Source organism: Podarcis tiliguerta (genome assembly GCF_965153285.1).
Source record: "Podarcis tiliguerta genome assembly, chromosome: 11".
In the NCBI taxonomy this organism is placed as follows: Eukaryota; Metazoa; Chordata; class Lepidosauria; order Squamata; family Lacertidae; genus Podarcis; species Podarcis tiliguerta.
This window is the reverse complement of record NC_139544.1, coordinates 33,885,691-33,911,235: the sequence shown is the minus strand read 5'-3', so window position 1 is coordinate 33,911,235 and position 25,545 is coordinate 33,885,691. Positions and strand designations below refer to the sequence as shown.

General features: G+C 42.4%; 1 protein-coding gene across 2 annotated transcripts in view; it reads right to left on the bottom strand.

The window, feature by feature from the left end:
• Positions 1-698, bottom strand: part of TNPO1 (transportin 1) — a 31,913-nt gene extending 31,215 nt beyond the window's left edge. The window contains exons 1-2 of one of the 2 annotated variants that reach the window (XR_014503051.1): positions 316-698; positions 25-138 (exon numbers count right to left, since the gene is read on the bottom strand). Coding sequence is in view for 1 of the 2 variants with exons in the window: in XM_083403855.1 (XP_083259981.1) it covers positions 25-129 (105 nt within the window). In the remaining variant the exon portion in view is untranslated. The remainder of the gene's footprint in view (positions 1-24; positions 139-315) is intronic. The other variant, XM_083403855.1, reaches the window with a different exon arrangement.
• Positions 699-25,545: the final 24,847 nt, after the last annotated feature.

Here is a 25,545-nt window from a genome sequence, read left to right as displayed (position 1 = left end):
GCCACCCCTTCGGGAGGAGGATACTTGTTGCACGGCTCTCTGCGTGGTGGTGTCCGGGGACTGCGACTCCTTGAGCAGCTGCAGGATCTGCTGGAGCCCCTGCTCGTCGGGTTTCCACTCGTACTCCATCTTGGCGCTCTGCAAAGACAACAGGCGGCGGCCGCCGTTAGCGGCGGCGGCGGAGGCGACGCTAGGCCCGAGCGGGGAGGGCAGCGCGGCGGAGGAAGCGGCGGCGCTCCGGGCGGGTGGGCCCGGCCTAGTTCCCTCCCCCTCCCCCCCTCCCCACACGGCCGCCTCCCCCCGAGCCCCACGGACCTGCTGCTCGCTTGCGCTCAGCCCCGGCTGCCGCTGCCGCCGCCTACTGTGCGCTGCGCAGAGCCGACTGAGTCACGGAGGAGAATTGGCAATCTGGCTCGGAGAACCCGGCCGCGCCGCATCCCCCTGGGTCCTAGAGCCGCCGCTCCCGCGCCGGGCTGCTGGCTTCTTCCCCCCGCCCTCGCCGAGAGAGAGGAGAGCTTCCCCTCGGACCGCCCAGCCGAGCGCTGAGGGAGAGGAGAGGAGGCCGCGGGAGGCAGAAGAGGCCGCCCCTTCAACCCGCGCTTGTCGCTGGGAGGCCTGCTAATCTAGACTCACCCCCTCCGACCAGGCTCTAGGGGGCGGCAGAGAGCATTGGGGGGGGGAGGGTCTCATGTTATCTATAGTTATCCGTATAGTTAAAGCTCTGGTTTTCCCCGTAGTGATGTATGGAAGTTAGAGCTGGACCATAAAGAAGGCTGATCACCGAAGAATTGATGCTTTTGAATTATGGTGCTGGAGGAGACTCTTGAGAGTCCCATGGACTGCAAGAAGATCAAACCTCTCCATTCTTCAGGAAATCAGCCCTGAGTGCTCATTGGAAGGACAGATCCTGAAGCAGAGGCTCCAATACCTTGGCCACCTCGTGAGAAGAGAAGACTCCCTGGAAAAGACCCTGATGTTGGGAAAGATGAAGGGCACAAGGAGAAGGGGACGACAGAGGATGAGATGGTTGGACAGTGTTCTCGAAGCTACCAGCATGAGTTTGACCAGACTGTGGGAGGCAGTGGAAGACAGGAGTGCCTGGCGTGCTCTGGTCCATGGGCACGAAGAGTCGGACATGACTAAACGACTAAACAACAACAACATGTTATCTAAGCAGGCCAGGATGCAGGCGACGTCCTCTCCTGCCCAAAGGAAGCAATGCCTGTTACCTACATTTGAGAAATTCCCTACCAGTTTCCCTCCTTGAGTCTCCCCACAGGCCTAAAAAAAAAAACCAAAACGTCATTGCACCGTTTTCCTAACAGCAATTTTGGTGCACACTTAGAATCGTAGAGGTGGAAGGGACCCCCAGAGTCATCTAGTCCAACCCCTTGCAATGCAGGAATCTCAGCTAAAGCATCTATGACAGATGGCCGACCAACCTCTGCTTAATAAACCTCCAAGGAAGGAGAGTCCACCAACTCTGTTCCACTGTCACATTGTTTAGGCTTGCCATACTGGAAAAAAAAAAAGCTCAACAATTTAATCTGAATCTCCTTCCTTGAAGCCATTGGTTCATTTCCTACCCTCCAGAGCAAGAGAAAACAAGTTTGCTCCATCTTCCATGTGACAGCCCTTCAGATATTTGAAGATGGCTATCATAGCTCCTGTCAGTCTCCTCCAGGCTAAACATACTCAACTCCCTCAAACATTCCTCATAACGCTTGGTTTCAAGACCCTATCAATCTACGCATTTTATATACTCAGAATAAAGTCCAATTTAAGTCAGTTAAACTACTCCCTCGTAAAGGGTTAAAGGATTGAAGCCTTAACCCATGGGTAGGCAAACTAAGGCCCAGGGGCCAGATCCGGCCCAATCGCCTTCTAAATCCAGTCCAGGAATCAGCGTGTTTTTACATGAGTAGAATGTGTCCTTTTATTTAAAATTCGTCTCTGGGTTATTTGTTGTAATTTCGTTGTCCCCGAAGGGGGCAATGACAATAAAGATATTATTATTATTATTATTATTATTATTATTATTATTATTATTTGTGGGGCATAGGAATTCGTTCTTTTTCTCTCTCTTTTTGGAAAATATAGTCTGGCCCCCCACAAGGTCTGAGGGACAGTGGACCAGCCCCCTGCTGAAAAAGTTTGCTGACCCCTGCCTTAACCTCTTCCTCCCAGGCTATTTGAACAAGTTAAGGGGGAACGCAACCTGAACAGCTATGGACTTCACTGGGGCTTTCCTCCAAAAGGAAGTGCGTTCCATGCTGACACTTTTATCTTTAACATTTTTTACTAGGGATGAAGCCCAGGATCAGGCTGTTACACTTTCACTGACATTATGGCCTAAACCTTATTTCCCTTGAACACAATTAAAACATCTACTGCTTAAAGCCAAATGAATCTATCTGTATACAGACATTAGTCTTGACCTTGAATAGCAGAAAATAAAGTTTTGGGGTGTTCTTATGATTTTTAAAATGTTTTTGGATTGGATATTTCATTACTGTTTTTTGTATAGTTTTTAAATATTTTCTTACATTACACATATCCCGAGTCATATTCCAGTTGTGTGGCAATTCCTGTTACCACATGCAGTCAGCAACCATTCTTTAAAATAATGTGGAGGTCATCTTTTACACTGTATATAATAAGACTATGCCAATCATCAGAATATGTGTCTTTTCATTTCATTCTGCTTGGTATTTTAAGTTTAGTAGCTATTTTTTCTATCAGCACTAGTTGCTGGACTTTTTGGTACTGTATGGTCAACACTGCACCCTCTAAAAATTTCCAATATGTATCTATTACCAGCTCAACTGCTAATAAAAGCTGGCTAATAAGGTGCTAAAAAGGCAGGTATGATAACCCAAAGTGTATGCTGATGGTAATGCACTAGCCCACGAAGATTCAGATTTGATTGCCCTATTAAAGTTTAGATGCTTCTAAAGCTTTTGACTATGTAGAGTTGCCATATTTGAACATCATCATCATTATTATTTAATTTTTCAAATAGATGCATATACATATACAATATATACATATAAATGTTCACATACAGATTGTTACAATAAAAACAATAGAGCACCAGCCCTTTCCTTAAAAGTAACTGGCTGTAATAAAGAAGTTCCAAAGGGCTGGTTCACCCTATCTGTACCTATCTGGTTCACCCTAGCTGTACCTAAACAGATGAAAATACTGGCTGCAAATTAGAAACCCTCATGCTAAGGCCTCTAACTGCTTTAACACGGTAACTAAAAGCACTTTATAACATGGTTGTAAATATTTTCAAGGTTATAAGTCTTAACGTGTTGCCCTGTAGAAGTCACACAGTATTTCTCACCTCTGCCAAATATCTCCCCCAAGAATCAAGCAATGCTTAGAAAGATTTTCTCTGAAGTACAACGAAGAGCTTTCTTCTCACCAGACTATCTCAATCGCCATCTTGAATGGAATACCATATTTGAATATCAATGAAGAGGATGGAACAGGGATAAATTCTTATGTGTAATATTGAGGAAACAGGCAGGGTTGTCTATTGCCTCAACTCTTCTTGTATGTTGTCACTGGAATCCTTAATATGCCCCATTAGATGGAGTATGCAAATAAAAGGAATGGTTGTAAATAGACCCACATAATATCAATATTTTGTTTCAACACAAGTGCTCTACCACCGAGCCACAGCCAAATAATCACAGGCAACTGGGCAGAGATAGCAGCTCTTTACTGTTTATGTGCATGCAGGCTGGGCAAAACGATGGAAGCAACCTGGGTCCAATAATTTCAGTGGGTCTGCTTTGACTATAACTTAGTTAGATACAACCCAAAGAGTGAAAAATATTAGATCTTTAATAAGATCAATATTATGCTAAAGTAAATAAAGACAGCGATCAGTCAAAAGTATTTTTTTTCAGAAGCAATTTGTAGTACAGTTTAGGTTCTTGTGCTATATTATGAAAAAAGGCAACCCTAGACCGATACACATGGCTGGTGATAAAGTACTGCCTATAGCCTCAGTGTGGAATGTGTTACTAGAGTTGTGAAATATTCTGCTGTGCTACTGATGTCTGTGGAAATGTAATTTAGAAGTTACAGAAGGAGTCCTAAAAAGCGTGCAGCAAGGCAACTTACCACACAATCCTAACTAGTTATTTACTAGTGATTTCCAATACTACGGTGCAACAAAGGACATTCCAAAAAAACCAAACTCAACAACTTTTGTGTCCGGATTTTCACTTTTTGAAATATGGCAACCCTATCCAAGACTAAGCTGTTATCTTTAATGAATGAATGACTTAACAACTAATGAGGAGATTCTGTACAAATGATTTTTGGTGATATATGCAAACTATGTACAGTGGTACCTCGGGTTAAGTACTTAATTCGTTCCAGAGCTCTGTACTTAACCTGAAACTGTTCTTAACCCGAAGCACCACTTTAGCTAATGGAGCCTCCTGCTGCTGCCGCGCCACCGGAGCATGATTTCTGTTCTCATCCTGAAGCAAAGTTCTTAACCTGAAGCACTATTTCTGGGTTAGCGGAGTTTGTAACCTGAAGCATATGTAACCTGAAGCGTATGTAACCCGAGGTACCACTGTACATGCATGCATTTATTTATTCTTCCAACAGGCAACAGCCATTCCACCAGACTGCAGTAGAGGGAGAGATCGGAATCATGGCCACTTCATTGGGCCTGCTGAACGGCCCACTCCTTTTGCTTCCTCTTCTCCCTGAAGTATTTCCATCTCAGCTGTTTCTAAAAGAACTCTCTAATGTTAAGAACTGGTGTCTGGGTTTGTTCCCACCCCCCTGCCTTCCACTTTATGTCATGTCTTTTAGATTGCAAGCCTGCAAGCTGGCCTCCTGGTTTGTTTGTTTTTTAATTATCTTTAACTCCTCTGGAAGCCTTTTTTGGCTGAAATGCTTTAAATAAACATGCACATAAATCAATTCTCTAAAATTTCTATTCTACTTATTAGCCAAATACCCCCCAATCACGTACACTCTGCAAACACAGCAGCTCTTGTGAATAAAGCCTCCCGTTTGTCTGAATTGTTCAGTTACATATAAGACACAGTACCCCAACCACTTCACAGTACCCCAACCATTCCTAGTTTGTTTATCTTTCTAAATATAGTACAAATTAAGATACACATAATAAACTAATCTGGCCTGTTATTTTGTATATGGCATGATAAGAATAATAGAATTAGAAGGGGCCCTGAAAATTATCTCATCCATCTCCCTGCAGCTGTCCCTTGCAGGGATCGAACCTGCAACCGTGGTGCTATCAGCACCACGAAAGAATGATAATACAGCTTGTTTTTTAAAAGCTACAAGCAGTACTTGATAAACTGATAACCTCTTCATCATGTCAGCCTATGCTGTCGTAACCTACCCAGGTTCCTCAGCTTGCAAGGGAAATTATGTCGGTAAGTGAAGAGGTCGAGGCTGACAAAGTCCTCCTGTCAACAGAGAAACTGTGTACTTCATAAAATGCACTGAATATTGTCAACAATACGGGACTGTCAAATCTCACAATGACTAATGCACTTTAAATCTTGTGCAGTATAACATGCCAATATTCGGAAGAAAACTTCATGTTTTACTTATAAACACCCTTCACTTCCTAATTTATATTCTTTTCACATTGACCAGCCATTTTACTTTAATCAAATATTTGAATAACTTCATTTTAATCAACTAGATTTTTCTGCCGCAGCACTGATGTGACTAAAGTATAAATTAAAGAGTGGCTCTTCTGCAGTAGCACAGGCAAGTCAAGGCTCTTGTCTGGGAGTTTATAATCAACTTTTGACGAAGGAGTCCTGAAATCATAGAACTGTAGAGTTGGAAGGGACACGAGGGTCATCTAGTCCAACTCTGCAACACAGGTATATTTTGCCCCACGTGGGGCTCAAACCCACAACCCTGAGATTAAGAGTCTCGTGCTCTACCAACTGAGCTACTCTCACTCCTGTCATTGGTGAGTGTCTCATCTGCCTAGGTGAGTGGATGCATTCTGTTATGGACAGGATTGCATTCTCTCGGGTTGCATTTGGGGATGCTGCTTCGACCACCTCTGCCACTAGGAATGCAGGTTTATTCTCTGGCATGGAGCACCTTTTACCAGTTTAGGTTAGTTCTGAGAGCTGCATCTCTACCGGGTCAGAGATGGGCTGACTTCATGCTCTGCTGACCTCCAAGTAACACCACTGTAATTAACTGAAAATGTTAGAATCCATATTTTGTACAGACGCATTAAAAACAAGAGACCCATTGCCATCAGAGATAATAATAAGCAACTTCTACGTAATCCTGTTAATAAGCATTTAGTCATAGCATTCTGTTAGCAGTAATCCTTTACAAAAGCAATTAAAATGTATCTAATAAGCCCACACACCAGTTAAGGCTGGGCCTACTGACAATGCTTGAGATGGGAATTGTTGTGGCTGAGAGCCAGGATTTTTATAGTGATCACTCCTAAACGGTGAAACTTTCTGTCTGGATATGTTAGGTAATCTACACTTTACCTTGGAATTTCAGTAAGGCAATCCACCTTTGGTGGGACTCTCTAGGACAGGAAGATGAAGAAACCATAATCTGTTTTGGTCAGTTTGGATTAGTTTAGCTCATTATCAGGCGAAATATAAGAATACAGTGGTACCTCCATTTATGAACACTTCTGGTTACGCTCGCATTGGGTCATGAGCTCCGTTAACCTGGAAGCAGCTGCTCCTGGTTGCAACCTTTGCCCCAGGCTGTGAGTGGAAATAGCACGCCAGAGGTGTGTGCGCAGAGGGACACCCCATTGTCAAAAGCGCGCCTCAGCTCATAGTGATTTATAGGCATGCAAATAACAACAAATGCTTATTGTCTTATAACATCCCTGAAAACAAATTCGAACAAATGCTGAATAAGGAGCAGACATGTAAACTCTGAATGGATGTCTGGAACACTCAGTGGTTCCTGTCAGGAGTGCAGAGACTCAACATGATGGCAGCAATCTGTAAATTAATTCAAACACCATGAGTAAGACAGCTCTTATATATTTTTACGGCAGTATTATACCAGTGGGTATTAAACTCACTAAGAATCCCCATGGATATGGCTAGAACTGAAACGGAGGTGAGATATGTCTGTGAATATAACTTTGAGAGTGATGGAAGTGATTCTGTTCTATGAGCATATGCATATGATTTTGAATTGTGGAGCAGCAGCTTGAAATATTTCTGCAAAAAGCCAGAGCAGTATTTTTTTTTAAAAAAGGTCACACAGATGAGGACCCAAGACCAGGAAAACCACTTGAGAAGTAGAATCTACTGTCCAATCAGATTTATGATTTTTATAATAAAGCTAGCTCTAGCTTTGTGATCAATATAACTTTGGCAGAAGTCAAAACCCAACTTTACAGCAAAAGGCAGTTCATATTAATGTACTTCCACTTTCAGGAGCAACTTAACCCTCTCCCTGCTTCCACCCTGCTATTATTCCCAATTTAGGTTGCAAACAGGATGAATTACCGTATTTTTCGCTCTATAGGACGCACTTTTTCCCCTCCAAAAATGAAGGGGAAATGTGTGTGCGCCCTATGGAGCAAATGCAGGCTTTCGCTGAAGCCTGGAGAGCGAGAGGGGTCGGTGTGCACCGACCCCTCTTGCTCTCCAGGTTTCAGGCAGCTATCCGCAAGTCTTCAGAGCCCGGCGGGAGTTCTCCCGGCTGGAGAGGTTGTGCGTGGCTAAAGAGGAAGCCAAGACAGCTGTCTTGGCTTCTTTGCTCTTTGGGGCTGGGGGGGGGGAGAAATAAATTTTTCCCTTTATTTCCCCCCCTAAAAACTAGGTGCGCCCTATGGTCTGGTGCACCCTATGGAGCGAAAAATACGGTAAAAATGATTTTTAAAATCAGTTAATAATTGGATGTCATATAAGAGCTTTGCAGTACTCAAGAACAGCACATCAGGTTTCTAAAAATTAATCCCATTCACCATAATGTTGAGTCATGCCATGAAGTCAACTTAACCCATCAGCAGCAGTTGTAGCATGCTATTTCCTACAGATATGTCTCCATCAGATTGGACACTGAAAGCTAGCGTTGTATACCTGTTTTCAGTCTTCAAGGATATATTTAGGAGAATGAAATATCTAGTTTGACACAGCAATATCCAAGAATAAATAATAATTAGAATAATTAGGGTACCATGTAGTATAATGATTAAATCCCTTCTATCTATCTGTCTGTCTGTCTATCTATCTATGTATACATTTATTTTTATAAATATAAAAAGTTTATTGCATAACATATCCTATAACAATGGCCAACACAATGATGATTTCAGTCTTTACACAAGAAAAATCAATTAATGTTTTGGTTCCTATGATCTCAAAGCGCAATGTGCAAACAAGGGTGTAAAAATGAACCAGGAACTCGGGTTGATTCGTATCTGATCAACTAGAAGAGCTAGGTCTTTCACAGCACATCTACCAGTAACAACTAGTATAGGCAATATAGGTTATGAAAACAATATAACTTGGGGGAATACCTTTGAAATAATTATTTTCAATCAAAGCCCATATTTGATTCAGTGGAACCTAGAGATAGGCAAGCACAATAAGGGCTGGACTCATTAGGACTGTAATAATTAATATATATTAGTGGTCGCTCAGATCTGATAAGAAGGGAATTATGAAGGCTTGCCGTAGATCTCAATCCATGATAAAACCCCTTCTCTCGCACAAAATTTTTGGGAAGCTGAATCAACCCAATGTTTTCCCAAGAGAAATCCACTCAAAGGATTATTTGGGGAACAAAGGTAGCTGTTTCTCTACCATTGACAGAAATTATTGCATTAGGGGACCTGGTCTTGGAGTAAGCACAATTCCAAAAACAATTGCCCCTCAGATTCTCATGCGTCCCCACTGTTCCTTAATACCCTCCTTTTGCACACATTTCACAATAATTTAAGTTTCTGCATATCTGATATAGAGCATATTAAAAACATTTCAGTATGCGTATCATACTCAAAACAGCCCTTAATGAAATCAAAGGACCTTTACATTTCACTTCACCCCTATGGCTGCCATCCAGCAAGGAAGCCAATGGGCTCAATGCAAATAACTGTGTTTGATAGTGGCCTACGCAGTTTGCTCTTTGATCACTGCAACCTCTTTGGTGAGGCCCTTTTCTGCACAATTTGAACTGACAAAGCCTTTTTAGTTAAGCTAGGGCAAAGAAATAGGTAAGCAGCCTTTTTCAATATATGTTAGGAAAAATAGTGCACTACAGTGGCATACAATTCTCCACACAAAAAAGAGAGTTTCTATTCAACAGATCTGCCTAAAACTGATTTTACTTTCTGTAAAATTACCTCAAGTTTTGCAAAAACAACCAGGACTCTTCCCTTTCACCTGCTGTTCAGACAATTCTCACACAACTTTCACAACTAAATATTTGGATATATTATCTGAATATCCCTTACCAGTTGCTATCTCAGCTCTTCTTAACTAATAACATATTATCCCTTATTTCTTGATTTTAATTTTTTTTTCCCATTTCCAACCAACAACCTGATCCTAAGCAGGTTTCCTTTTAACAGTCAGTCCCAGGCTACATACAGACATGTCAAAGAAGCGATTCAGTTAAACGTGTTGTAAACGCATACGGGGAAATGCGGTAGGGAAGGACAGGACTCCATAGCACCATCTGGTGTCACAGTGTTATATCACATATACAACGTATGGTATATAAAGCACTTTTTCTTTACCAATCTAGCTGAATCCCCAGATAAATTATACTTACGTCCACTTTAATACTTAGGGCCACATTGATACAGTGCCATCACATGCATATTTGTTCAGAAGTACATATTTATTCCATATTCTCTCCTGTATTTGCAATAAGAGTAGCATGTGTGTGGCCCAATATGACATAGGTGACACTGTGCAATAAACTTAAGAAATTCCTGTTCTTAGGTTGCCATCTTATAAATACTTATTTACTTTTTATTTAATCCCAACTGTGAATTGCTTCGCCAAAACCATTCAAAGTACTTTAACAATAAATACATATAAAACAGTTTCATATGTAACACAATTTCAAATTCAATACAGACTGGGATAACAGCCCTGCACTTAAAGGGGCCATACGCTTTGTGTCAAATTTGGATTTGTTAAAAACTCAAGAGTCAATATTGCCACATAATACTGAATATTATAGAAAGATACCAGCACCTGTGGTCAGTGCATAACCCTCCCCCATATTTCAGAAATATTCAATGCATATTACATAAGATTTAAAATAGCATATTTTAATAATATCTAGAGCTGTCACTCATAATAATAATAATAATAATAATAATAATAATAATATATCATTTATATGCTGCCCATCTGACTGGGTGGCCCCAGCCATACCTGGTGGATCTAAATAATAATAACAGTAAAAACACACCTTCTAAACCTTCATTGAAAGGAAGAAAAATAAGTATATTTCATTTTTAGAATCTTAGTGTAGTAAAGTTTGGAGAAACAGAACTAAACAGTAAATCGTGATATTTTCATGATTTTTTATGTTCCTGCAGTCCAAAGTATTGCATAATTTAATTTGAAAAGCTTTAATACAACCATTGGATCTCTAGAACAGCAAATCACTATGCAGTTAAGAAACTGTTCTCAAACGGACAGGTAAGGCTCCCTGACCCGACAGCAGCATTTATTAACTTTCATCACTTTTGCCTCTCCATTAAGCTTTTTGGAAAGAGAGGTGAGAAGAGAGATGGTACTGTAACAGCCACTTCCATTAACACACTGTCTACATCTTTCCAGATAAATGTCACTAATGACAACTGCTCAGGCAAAGATATGCTTGTGTTTTTCCATCAGAGCAGTTGCATCATCAAATATGCAAGGCTAAATATTGATGGTGGCAGTTGCAACACTGCAGCGCCAACCACTGCATTTTTCACTCGATACAGGAATCATATAGCCTACTTCGTAAAAAATATTGAATGACCTATGTATGTCTTCAGCTGCCGCAGAGCATTTCTGAATACTCTTATTGATATAATATGCTCTCGCACGAATGCCAGTCTTCATCACATGGCAGGCGAGCAAGGAGTGGCCACATTTTGGTGCACTGCTCTGTGGACAGTTCCATGGGAATTTGCTTTGGTAGAATCTGCCTGGGTGGGCTTTGGGAAGGAGGTGGGAGGGCTCCCGGACTCTGCCAGAGCATTGCGCCTCCCTCCCTCAGATGGGCAGAAGCTTCCTGGGCTTTGGGAAGAAGATGGGAGGCTCTGATTTGGGAAAAGAAAAAGGTCCAAGAACTGCATTCCGGAGCATTCTGCCAGAAAAAAAGCGCTGATGAAAGCAAATGTCCCTATGCTAGCCATCCTATCAAACCACTTAATCTAATCTTACCAGGATTACAACAGTTTATTACTTCTCTGGGATTTCAGATCATAAGCATTTGTATTACATATGCATGTTTATTGTTCAAAGGATTATTGTATGGAACTAAGACACTTAAGTTTTTTTCTATCTCATGTTGTTGTTTAGTCATTTAGTCGTGTCTGACTCTTCGTGACCCCATGGACCAGAGCACACCAGGCACTCCTGTCTTCCACTGCCTCCCGCAGTTTGGTCAAACTCATGCTGGTAGCTTCGAGAACACTATCTAACCATCTCGTCTTCTGTCGTCCCCTTCTCCTTGTGCCCTCCATCTTTCCCAACATCAGGGTCTTTTCCAGGGAGTCTTCTCTTCTCATGAGGTGGCCAAAGTATTGGAGCCTCAGCTTCACGATCTGTCCTTCCAGTGAGCACTCAGGCTGATTTCCTTCAGAATGGATAGGTTTGATCTTCTTGAAGTCCATGGGACTCTCAAGAGTCTCCTCAGGCTCATTATACTATGTTATAGATTAATGGATGTTTTCAAGGTTATAAGATGTCAGTTAGGGGATTTTCCCCTCATTGAGGCAGTTAAAACCATGCTTAAGACAGCTTCCAAAATATTTTTTAAAATCACATAACTACAAACATAACAAAAGTAGTCATAAGCAATAGACAAGGCACCAAAAGTACGCAACCAAATAAACAATAGCCCAGCCCAAAATTCTGGTGGGCCTCACCTTGGTTAAGAGTTGGGGCTGAAACGTCCGGCCTAGACAGTCTCACAGCAAGGGTGTCTATGTGGATCCTTAATCTTCAATCCCTTTGCTGCCAGCACTCTCATCTTCAGAACTTGTTTGCCATGTATGGGCCAACTTGAGTGATGCTAAGCAAGATATTGCAAGTAATCCACAAAAAAACCCCTCTGTTCTCAGACAGTAGCATTTAAGTCTCCCAGGATGTTATGATTCAACAACAAAAAATGTTTCAAAGGTAAACTCCAAATTCACCTGGAGTCAAATCCACTTGCAACCTTGGCACTTTGGAATTTTGTCTCAATGAATCATCAAAATTCCTTGCTCACTATTAAAAAAAAAATATTATCCCTTTTGAGAAGTTCATTTACTAGCAGGAGCTAGTTAGGAGTGGGTTATACCCGTACTGAGTGGATATTACTCATTTGACTGTTCTGGATTCATTTATGTTATGCAGAGCATTTCTGAGGTGTTTTCAATAACTTTTTTTTTCAAGGTACAGAATATACATTTTGAGGAAAAAAATGTTGCTGCAGTAAACAACAAATAACTTGTTCTGATAAAATAACAGACCTTTGTCATGCTATATAATGCAGTTTCATTTGATTATGTACTGTAAAAGATCATGCCATATTCTCTGATGAGCGTTGGGTGGATTCCTGCCATAGTATGAAAATATATGTATTCAATAAACATTTACCATATGTTATAAAAGGAATAGGGATTGTGTTTGCCCTTTGCTGATGCAGAGTATTTGTGACTCACCTACAGTCTCTTGCATTGCAGAGAAGCAATGGATTTGAAGTTCTTTACTTGAAATACATTTTTGCATCTTTTTAAATGGAGTTACTTCAGCAGAATGTGGGAGACCTGAAGAGAGGGTCTTAATAGCCCCCTTTGAAATTAAAATATTTGAAAAGCACTCCACATATGTTGGAAAAGCTTATAAAGATATATACTACCCAGTGGCGTAGCGTGGGTTGTCAGCACCCGGGGCAAGGCAAGTAATTTGCGCCCCCTAACCCGGGGCAAGGCAAGTAATTTGCACCCCCCGCTGCACTGTCCCTCCCCCAGATAGTCCCTCGCTCTCTCTCCACACCGCACCGCACGCCTGGCACCTTCCCCTCCACAGTGGGCGGCGACCCGGTGGCTTGGATCGGATTCGCACAGCCAGCACTGCAGTGAGAGAGAGTGAGTGAGCCAGGTAGGGGCAGAGAGCTGCGAGTGCGAGTGCCCCCCCCAGATGTTGCGGCCGGTGCGGCCGGCCCCCCCTGCACCCCCCACGCTACGCCAATGATACTCCTATAGTCAGGTGGTATTTTATGAGAAGGAAATTATTTCAGTTATCCATTGCTGCACTTAATTTCAGGCAGTCAAGCTGTGCAGCTAAAAAATTTGGGGGAATTGTTACTTTCATATTTCATATTCATATTTGCAAATAGTTCCTAATACAGTGAGAAAGCGAGTCTTCATATATTACTATGAGATGCTCCATGTCACGGAACAGGACGTGGGTCTTTCCCTGGACACCAGGGCAATCTAATGCAATTTTGCCCTGCATTCTTCCTTCTTGGAATCATTTATACAGCTAGCCTTCATTACAGGACCACAGCTCCCTGCCTCTGGGGACATGCCATCCATCTTCCCTTACAGATCAAAAGTCATTTTGTTACTTTAGGAACATTAATATGTATTATGTGCAACCTGTTTGCAACTAAATATTTGGTATATTAAAAAAATATAATTTATTTAGTCAATATTCAGTCAATTGATTTTGCTTTTTATTTTTTATTTTGATACAAACAAAGCTATAAGCTGCTGAACAGTAAGGAACCTAGCATGTCTTTTATTTTGCCAGTTTATGAGGAGGCAAAAAACAACAAAGGTAGAAGAAACCATCAATATTATAGTAAAGAAACTTATTATGAGTTCTATTGAAGAATTCCTACTCAAAGTAGAGACCTTGCAATTAATGACCCTAAGTTAGTTCTATCTATTAACATTGGTAGGTCTACTCGTAGTAGGACTAGCATTGAATACAACCCAGTTTCCTTCAGTCCTCCACAGTGCCCAACAGATATAAAACACCCATTTTCATAGAAAGAGCTGCAAAAAGGAGAAAAGCCAGACTGAATTAAGACTACATGGAATTTAATCAATTTCATTTTTCAGAGCTACCACTATCCATTTCTGTTTCTTCTGCTTCTCCACATTTGTCATTATATTTATTGTTGACTTCTAAAAATCAAAGGTTTGCTCAGATTGAAATGAGCATTTCTAGCGTTTCACTAGTCACTGTCCAATTTTCCATTGTTTGGGGGAGGGGAAAGGTTTCAACACTGAGGTTTCAATGAGGGGTGTTCTCCTCATTTCCTGCAGAAAAATAAAGATGGTGTCATGGGCAGTCCTCGTCCCAGTATGCCTGAAGGAGCGTCTCCACCCCCATTGTTCAGCCCAGACACTGAGGTCCAGCACCAAGAGCCTTCTGGCGGTTCCCTCACTGTGAGAAGTGAGGTTACAGGGAACCAGGCCTTCTCGGTAGCGGCATCCGACCTGTGGAACACCCTCCCATCAGATGTCAAGGAAATAAACAACTATCCACTTTTAGAATACATCTGAAGGAAGCCCTGTTTAAGGGGAGTTTTTAAGGATGAATATTTCATTCTGTTTTTAATCTGTTGGGAGCTGCCCAGATTCTTTGGGGAAACCCAGCCAGATGGGCGGGATATAAATAAATAATAATAATAATAATTACTACTACTACTACTACTACTATTATTATTATTATTGCCACTGATGACAGATAGATGCTGTTCTTGTTTGGTGATGTCTGCAGTTACTGCAAGCGGCCCTTAAGAGAAACATTGCTGTACTGCTATGTTTTTCCCAGACTGCTGCAGAGCTAGGGGGCAAGCATTGCACGCTCCTTCCCTCCTAACAAAGGACATCATAATTAAATCCAAAAGTGCCATCTTTGGCTTAATAGAATATTTGGCAATGTTTGATCACTGTGTCTTTTGAAAATATTTGACAGGTCACTTTACCAGATACGAAAACAAGCTTTTCTGCAAGATAAATGTCCAATTAGCTCAAAAGATGAGATGGTACTGGTTATCCAAACATACACCCATATTTCATACAGATCATAGAATCATAGAATTGTAGATTTGGAAGGGACCACAAGGGTCATCTAGTTTAACCCCAACATGAAGTCCAAACCCATGACCCTGAGATTAAAAGTCTCATGCTCTACCGACTGAGCTTTCCCAAGGTATGCATAGTTGTAAACATGAAGGCACAGGAGTTAACATCTAAGGGCTGAGGTCCCGTTGTCCCCCCAATACAATATTTGAGGGAGCCCCACCCCATTTGATTGGCATTGCCATTCAGATGGAGCATGTGCACAGTGTCTTGTGATCGATTAGGTGGGGCAGGGATTAACCTGCGCCCTGCCCAATACTTTAGTCAACTTGGCACCCATGCATGAAGCACAGTCTTTTCAGAAACCCAAACATTTCAAAATGTTCCCCAAAAATAATTAGGAGAGAAAGAACCAAGTCTCGATTCTATATTTGGTTCTTTCCCCACATCATTTTCAAGAATGGAAAAGAGTAATCTTCTGAACGACTGGCTTTTGACAGCCACAGAAGGATCTCATAATTGAGTGCCCCAGGGAACATTGACAATATCACATTTCCAAACACTGCAGGAACTTTAAAGTGTGCGCCATGAAAAGTGTTTTGAGTCCCTGTGGGGCACTGGGAATGAAAGGGTTACCACCGAATCTGTCTATAAAAAATTCCGCACTAAATCAAACTATCCAGGAATGTAACAGTTGCTGCCTCACTCGGTATCCACGCTCTTTCCTAATGCAGCTCACTGCCTCCGAACCACCACAAGGGAGACATTCCAAGAGTTCTGTGTTCAAGCGTCTTTTGGCCGGCATCCATAATTCAGCTGGCATGAGCTCAGTAATAAATTCCGTGAATATGTATGCTGGTGGTGCCATGAAATGATCTATCTTATGCTATCCGCAACCACATTCAAAGCATGACAGAGGGAACGCGCAACGTTGTAGGGCTCAGTTCTGAACCTTTATTTTAAACTCAATTTAAAAGACAATGAGATGTGTTTTATGAGCATGATAGTTGTGAAAATTCATTTTTTTAGATGTGTAGCTCAGGGTGTATATTTTATTGAGTCTTGCACAATACCATCGACGGTTCTGTCTCATTGATAGGGTAGATTTATTTCTGCCTATTTTATTAAAGTAACTTACAAGCTGTTGATAGAATCTGGAAAGCTCCTAGCAGAGCCCTGAGTGCTTTGAAAGCACAATATAACTAAATAGATATAAAACAATATAAATAAAACAAAAATAACTTCCAGCACGTGCATCTTAGAAGTTGTCTTTTGGCAGAAACTAAGCACTGGTTGACTCAGCACAGAGATATAGGGTCAGACTTTGACGTTTTCTTCATATAATGGGCTAGGCTATGGGATCCTAAAGTGCTACCTGCACTGGGTGAGGGATACTTCTCACCCTGACAAGGAGGTTGATAGTGCCACCTCTTCAAATGGCAGACAGGTGAGGAGATGGCTGAGGGCAGACTGGGCTGGGCTCCTTCACTGGAAAGAAGAACTACAAAAAATAGACACATCAGTTTCCACATTAAGTAATTATCCCGGCCATATCTGGTAAGTATCTGCTTCATTGTGCAAGCTAGAGCCATGAGTCGCCACAGATACCAGTTGGTAGTATTTATTAATGTTACGCCTTTCTTGGCCTACTAGCTGTTCTTTTGTTTTGTAATTAAATGTTTTTCTTTCTTTTTACTGTATACTGCCATGTGATTGCAAATGAAAGTATTCTAAATCAATAGAAGATCTTTCCAGAAAATAAGCAGAAGAGGAGATGTCTTCCTCTTCCTCTCCTGGCTGGGAGTGAGGGGCATGTCCACATGTGAGCATTATAGAAGCTGTTAATCCTCTTTCCCCCATTTGAATTATACCAGAGTTGTCTACACCCATACATGCTTGAATCTGTATATGAGGAGCAACTGCGGTCTTTACTGTTTATACCCTTTTGTGCTTGTCTCCACCTTCGGATCTGTTGATTCTATTATGCTGGTTAAGTACCAACAAGGTGTGGGGGAAGGTAGCTGTGCAATATCTGATGTATTTTCTTTTTGTTTTGATCCCTCAGTTTTCCACAAAACCAGAAAACTGTACAAGGAAGTCACGTTACAATTTCCCCTTAGTATGGTTTGCTTGTCCAGTTTTCTGGTTTTGTGCAAATCTGAGAAAGAAAAAGCAGGGATGCATGCTCCTCTGTTCAGGAGCAATGGAAATAATGTAGACCACAGCTGTCAAAGAAATTAAAGCAGTTGTAGATCCTCAGTACATACTTTTCAGATTAAAATGCTGTGTAATTTCTGCTGTAGAATTACTGTATTTTTCCGTGTATAAGATGCCCCCATGTATAAGAGGACCCCTATTTTTTTTAACGCAAAATTGAGAAATTAAGTTGTTTAGCTTTTTGGGGGGTGAGGGAGGTCACTTCTGCCAATCGCTCACCCACCTGCCCGCCACTCGCTTGCCACAGCCACTGCCAATCGCACACCTCACCGCAACAGCCAATTGTCTGCCCGCTCACCGCCACCAACGGCCCACCTCCCCACTTGCCGCAGCTGCCAATCGCCTGCCCAATTGCCACAGCCAATTGCCAGCAGGCCTTACCACAGCCACCAATCATCTGCCCAGTCGCTGGTGCCAATCTCCTGTTTGTTGCTGCCATTAATCACACGTCCCTCCTCTGCATTCACTATCCGTGTATAAGACAACACCCAATTTCCCCCTAATTTTCTTTAGCAAAAAACATTGCCTTATACACAGAAAAATACGGTGATTTTTTAATGTGGTTTGCTTGTCCAGTGTTCTGGTTTGTGCAAATCTGAGGGATCAATGGGAAAATCAAGAGAAAATCAAGTGCTAGAAATTGTTATGAGCGTGGCTGGAAAAGAAATTTAAGCACGGAGAGAGTAGTGGGTATAAAAAGGGGAGCAAAAAATGCAAGTTGAGCCATCCACTAAACAAATAATCTATAACACTGAGTTTGGAGCCCAATTGGATACCTCCCATGTCTAGTTTAGAATATTAGGCCCAAGCAGGAGGCTGGGCTAGAAGCACAATGAGAAAGTAGTTAAAGGAGAGAAGACCTGGTATACATACTTTTTAAATAAAACTATTTCTTATTCAACTTGTCTTAAGGTAAAGGGTAAAGGGACCCCTCACCATTAGGTCCAGTCATGACCGACTCTGGGGTTGCAGCGTTCATCTCGCTTTATTGACCGAGGGAGCCGGCGTACAACTTCCAGGTCATGTTGCCAGCATGACTAAGCCGCTTCTGGCGAACCAGAGCAGCGCTCGGAAACGCCGTTTACCTTCCCGCTGGAGTGGTACCTATTTATCTAATTGCACTTTGACATGCTTTCGAACTGCTAGGTTGGCAGGAGCAGGGGCCAAGCAATGGGAGCTCACCCTGTCGTGGGGATTCGAACCGCCGACCTTCTGATCGGCAAGTCGTAGGCTCTGTGGTTTAACCCACAGCGCCACCCGCGTCCCCAACTTGTCTTACCTCACCACTAAACATTACTGCATTGGAATTGGTATAGAAAGAGACACAGAGTTGCTCTCTGAGAGAATCAGAAACTGTGACTTTGGTGCCTCACCTAGAAATTTGATAGAAAACAGGATCTGTTGGATCTGTCCATCTCAAGCTCAGCCTGTGCATATGTGTAAATAAGGATTGTATCACAGATATAGCTGCCATTAGTCTTCAGTGACCTTCATTCCATGGTATGGGACCCTCAAAATCTCTCACAACTCAGAGACAGATGCATGCAACAATATTTTGCTAAACCCTGAAACCTGCTCTTGTCCAGAATAAATAAGTTGTTGTTATATTTAATTGGAAGCCACAAAAATGTCACTGATATAGTAACATAAATAGCATTGGCTGAATCTCTTTGAAATCCCTGAGTACAAAAATCACATATTTTTAGATAAAAGAACATCTGAGCATATCCTTGGTGAAGGTGCCCTTCAAAACCTCGTATTTGATATGCAAAATGTCTATGCAGTGAATTTTTCTTCTTCTCATAACAGCCTTGATCATACCTATAGTTTCTAGAATCAATTTGCTTCTCCAGCTTTAAGTATCCGCATATCATCCTCGGGGTAGGGTAATACATTTTATTCCTTTTGGCAGTAACATAGAGGATACAAACTACAAAGATAAACTGTCCGAGCCCAACAAATGAAGAAAACACACACATCACTTTTAATAGCGAACTTGAGAGATGTAAAAATATAGCCATTTCCAAAAAACGAAACAAAAAGCCATACAATTTGTATTCCCAAGGACTGCACTTTTTTGAAAACCTATTTTGCTACACCTGGACTGGAGAGGCAGACAGTGTTTCAGGTATGAGGCCCTGAAAATTCTGCCCACAATTGCTGCCACCTTTGAGCTTAGGCTCGCTAGTTTTGTTATCCTTGAAGTATCACTTATGTCCATGCAAGAGATTGTCTGAATAACAGCCTTTTGAAAATTAGCTCCCATAATTATGGCTTGCCAGAATATTCACAGCAACTTTCAGAGATGTGGTGTAGCAATGTGACATTCATTTCAAGCAGAAGGAATTTCCCACTTGAAAGATGGTACAAGCAGATTCAGGCACGATGCCCGTGCATAGCAGTCATTTGTTGATACTGTGGATGTTAGATGAATCTGGCTCACCATCTAATTATCAGTTATAATTTCATGAGGGCTGTGCAAAATGAGGAGATCGTCATCTCTCCATGCTTTTTTTGGTAGCTTGACAGCTTGCTTAATTTGCGCTAATGGGCAATTGATATTCTAAAGCCTGGCATGCGGATCACATCTACCCGCAAGGTAGAGGAGACCAATGTTCTGCCTGTATGCTGCAGATGGCAGGACATTGATCAATTCAAGCATGGCCCCTGAAGGATAGTGTGTGTGTGTGCTGGTTTGAATGAAATTGAGTTGGCTCAATTCTTGTCAATCTTATTGGCTTACAAGTGGTTTGTTGGTCTAGGGTAGAGGTGGGGGGAACATTTTCTAGCTAGATGGTCACATTCCCTTCTGGACAAGCTTCTGGAGGCCTCATGCTGATGGTGGTTGGGGCCACAAGCAAAAGGTGGATGAGAAGGGAAGTGGCTTTTACCTTCTTAAGGAAAAGGTAAAGGGACCACTGACCATTAGGCCCAGTCGTGGCTGACTCTGGGGTTGCGGCGCTCATCTCGCTTTACTGGCCGAGGGAGCCGGCGTACAGCTTCTGGGTCATGTGGCCATCATGACTAAGCCGCTTCTGGCGAACCAGAGCAACGCACAGAAACGCCGTTTACCTTCCCGCCGGAGTGGTACCTATTTATCTACTTGTGCTTGATGTGCTTTCGAACTGCTAGGTTGGCAGAAGCAGGGACCGAGCAATGGGAGCTCACCCTGTCGCGGGGATTCGAACCGCCAACCTTCTGATCAGCAAGTCCTAGGCTCTGTGGTTTAACTCACAGCACCACCCGTGTCCCTTTTACCTTCTTAGAGCAGGTTATATCCCAGCTATGCAAAATCAGGGTTTTCTACACATACATACAGAGTCCTCTCAATTCTAGCAAGCAAGAGACATTATCACATTTCAGGAACACAATCTACCCAGGCAAAAGCCATTGAAGAGGGCATGGAGTGGGCTTGTGGGCGTGGCCTGCGAAGAGAGGGTGTGGCCTAGTGAGGAGGTGAGACCTGAAAAGAGTCTGAAAGTAACAGAGAGATGTGGAGAGCCACTTCTGAGCTTCCAGTCGGAAGTTCCATGCTTCTGGTCTAAATGTATTATTCTTCCTTGGAGCCAGAGACACTAAAAAAGAGAGAGAGAGTGTACAAGTGTTTATACGCTAATGCTAAAAGCCTCCAAGCTAAGAGAGGGGAAATGGAGTGCCCAGTCTTAGAGGATGGGACGGCCAGGAATTTCCCACTTAAAATACGGTACGAGAAGATTCCTATGCAGGAACAGCAATAGATGGCGAACAAGCCATGGTTGGGAGGGAAAGGAACCAATGAAATCACTTGCATTTCCAGCAACAAGGTGGAATCCAGAGTATGCAGTCTCAGCTAAAACAAGCGGCTTACCAAATGCATGGTAACCACCAATTAACAGGACCTCCATCTTGTGGGGATTCAGCTTCACTTTGTTGGCCCTTATCCAAATAGGTCAGAAAGCCAAAATGGATGCAATGACAATTTCTTCAGAAATTTTAAAACTTATCCATTGATTTTATTTCTTGAAAACCCCAGTTTAAGTTGTGTGTGTTTTTTTTAAGTTAGACTCTTGAAACTCTGTTATTTATCTGCTCTGTTGTCTATTAATAATAGGCTGAGTGAGATGGTATAACGATTCTTCTCCTGACAAGTGTAGCTTCTTTCTGCTGCATGGATCATGCAAATTAGAGTAATAATACCGTTGCAAGAGGAATTTCTGTGTAGGCAGGCAATGTCCTTCAAGAAGTATACTAGACAAACAAGTACACTTGGGAGAAACGGGGGGTGGGAAGAGAATCTCCCAAAATAGAACCTGCTATTTTGTTATTGTACTATAGTGCTTTGCACTAAAACCCAGGGACAGAAAACTTATCTCAGCCTCCAGTTTCCAGAAAACTTCCATGAGCTAGTGAGTAGAACCAATGGGCAAGTGGGCAGAACAACCACCATAAATGTCACCTTCTCCCCCCACTCTCACACAAATCTCCCTCCGCCATGCAAGCAAACAGGAATCATTGTCAGAGTTCGAGGCCAGGCAAAATCTCTTAAGAAGGCTGAAATCAGAGCTGCTGAGGGGTGAGGCTGAGGGAGGCAGGGGTATGATCGGGGAGAGCCCTGAAGGCCCAACAGAGAGGCATGAGGGGTCTAAGATTGCCCACCCCTGCAGAAATCCAAAACTCCATGGAGCTCTGTTGTGTATGGAAACACAGCTGCAGCTGCCCTATACGTTTCAGTGCTGGATAAAGCTCTCTGTCCAGTATACAGATAATGCAAGCAGCAAACTTCTCCCCATCCTCAAACCTGAAGTAAAATCACTGCACTGAACTCTGTGCCCTCTAGTCCTGTGTGCACCAGACCCACTGGGCAGGGGCTTTTATCAGGGCTGTGTGTACTTGCAACTGCATAAACCAGAACTTTGTACTCTCCCGGCACACCATTTAAAAACAACAACCCAGTACAAGTTTAAGTGATGCATGGTAAGTAAAAGTATATCTCCTTGTTTATTTTTGCACAAATTATCCTGCTTCTGATCCATCCTGGGAGAGAGGCCAGGTTACACACAGAAAGCACACTCCAATGGCAGATCTTGGGCTCTCAGATTTCAGAGGCACCTTGTGTGATGCCAAACTTCAGCGCCCCTCTGACTCTCACACTCCATTCTAAATCATGGTTGTGGCACCTCTGGTAGCACCCCTGAGGCTCCGCACCCAGTGCACCCAAACCAGTGGCACCCCCTTAAATCTGCCTCTGCACACTTCCGGCCACTGGAGTTTAAGACTACCTTTTAATTAGAAGAGCAATTAGTCTGCTTTTAACATCAAATTAAAATATCAAAGACTTGTGGGCCTCATTACTTGCATGGAATTGCAGAACGGCTTGCCTTTGGTTGATCATATTTTCACCCCCAAGAGTGTCTTCTTTCAGTTCTGACCTCTTATAAGGCAGTTAAAAATATGTATGACATGAATCTGGAGTAGCGCTTCACAGGCCTTCTCCTAAGCAGTTCAGGAACATAAAAAGCTGCCATATAGACTATTGACCACCCTGATCAGCTTTCCCCCAAGCTGGTGTCCTCCAAATGTTTTGGGCTACAACTCCCACCATCCCTGATCATTGGCTGTGCTGGTGGGGGCTGGTGGGAGTCAGAATCCAAAACACCTTGAAGGCATTGGCTTGGTGAAAGCTGATCTAGCCTAATATTGTCTACTACACCGACTGACAGCAACTGTCCAGCATCTCTGGCAGAGACAGAAGCTCACTCACCTGCTTGACGGAGGGAGGCTGCAGCAGCAGTGGACTAGTGGGACTGATCTGCACCATATGCCACAAGGAGGGCAGGTTTTCTAATCCCCTTCCTGCAAGTACATCTTCAACTTCCTTGCTACTTAATCCTTTAAGCTGGAGATGCCAGGGGCTGCTGAACCTGGGGGCTTCTGCACACAAGGTCATTGCTCCAGCACTGAGCTAATATCCCTCCCCAAAAGCATCCAGATATTGTTGTACTGGATTAGCATGCTGTTCAATTCAGGGAAGAGCAGTGATTTCATCTTGCAGATACAATGGGGCAGGGTCATGGCTGAGTGGTGGAGCATCTGCCTTCCTTGCATGCAGAAGGACCCAGGTTCAGTTCTCAGCACCTTCAGGTAGGGCTGGAAAAAGACTCCTCTCTGTAGCTTGGGAGAGAGCTACAGCTAGACATTATAGACAATACTGAGCTAAACTGACCACTAATCAGACTCAGTGTAAAGCAGATGTCTATATTCCAGCCTCCATTATGACAATTACTTTATGCAGCTGCAGCCTTTTATTTATTTCAATAATCTATATATGGTTTAATTGCTATAATATCTAAGTGTTATGTATGTTGAAAGTGACCTACAACATTATGGAGATTCCCCAGTAGAACATAGTATCTTTGCACTACTTCTGTATCTCATCTTAGTTCTGATGATAATCAGGAGAAACTATTGCTGTTTATCAAAAAGCAATCAAATGTTGTTTATTAAAACACCTTGCAAAACATTACATACATACATCTGTTTTCGTAGGAGACTATTTCTACCAGAAGCCGAAGCCTTGCACTTTCAAAAGCTTTCGGCAGAATGCATTATACTAAACATAAGTGTTTTAGCTTTTAGACTTTTCAACACCCACACAGTAAAATTATCTAAAAAACAGGAAGGAAAAAAATGCACACCAGTATCTTATCAAAGGCAAATGTGCTGCCGAAACTAAATCATACAGCCTTAATTGAAGTCAGTATCTAGGGCACACTGTTTTTCCTCCTATTAACAATAACATTAAATTACAACCTAAATAGCACAATAAGCTCTGGTGAATTAGTTTTGATTTACTAATCAGTAAGTTAGTACCCCCCCCCATATATATATACATTAAAAATGAGGAACATAGGAAGCCATTGTGTATGAAGTCAGATTATTGGTTCATCTAGCTCAGTGTTGTCTACAGTTACTGGTGTTGCCAGGGTGGTGCCCACACAGCCATCCCTGTGGGGTCTGTACAGACTGTAGGGTCCCCTCCCTGACAAAATTAGGCTTGAAACGAGCATTCTACTGTAGATAGTAGACTAGATTGCAATGTGGTGTGGTGCCCATGACAGTTCCTCTGGCTCAAAAATACACCTGCAGTCCCCTTAAGTTTGGAGACCCACTCCAAAAGTTATGGTGTTCGTTGCTACAAGATATGTTGGTGGCTTAGGCCAGCACCAGACAAGTATGTTTCATTGAAAGCCCAGCCCCAGAACCCAACCTAAGCCTCCATGACCTTACAAATTATAGGAAGATCAAAAGTTATTGATTCAAGGAAGGCCAGAATGAGAAAAGCAATGGCTTGGCTGGAACCCAACTTATTTGTATACATTTTGACCATACATAAAGTCTGCCACAGAAACTTATTTCCCTTGTACCTTCTCTCTTCTTTCTCTCATGCCTTCTTGATTAGAAAAAATAAAGCATTACAGGCAGTGCTATTTTTCTAGAAAAAGAGGTGCTGGAACTCACCATGAACGTCTCCTTTGTTCTCTTATAATGGCAATGGCACTTACCTGAGAGGCGCCAGAACTGAGTTCTGGTGAGTTCCTGCTGAGAAGAAGCCTTGATTATAGGACGAAGTGCTACAAAATGGCTGGCAACAGTTCTTCATAATGCTCCTCTTAATACATTCTGCTACCCTAAGCTCTATAGTGACTGGTATGAAACCACCACTTGAAAGAGAATTTTTAGATTTTTAAAGTAGTTGACCTTGTAAATTTTAAATTAGTTCACCTCCAGATTGCCATTATTTTTCAAGCACATTTTTTAAAAGCAGACTTGTATCCTGTGGCATGAGAAGGAGTGCACCATACTCTTCCCTAATTTATACTTTCTCAGTGAAAGTCCAGCCCCAGGACCTAACCTGAACACTTACAGCCCCTTCACAGATTTTTGGCATTGGCCTCAATGACCCTACAAATTACAGGAAGATCAACTGGTAGGATTCCAGGCAGGCCACTATGAGAAACAAAAAAATCACATCCAGACAAAGACAATTAAAGCATTTAGAAGCTCTC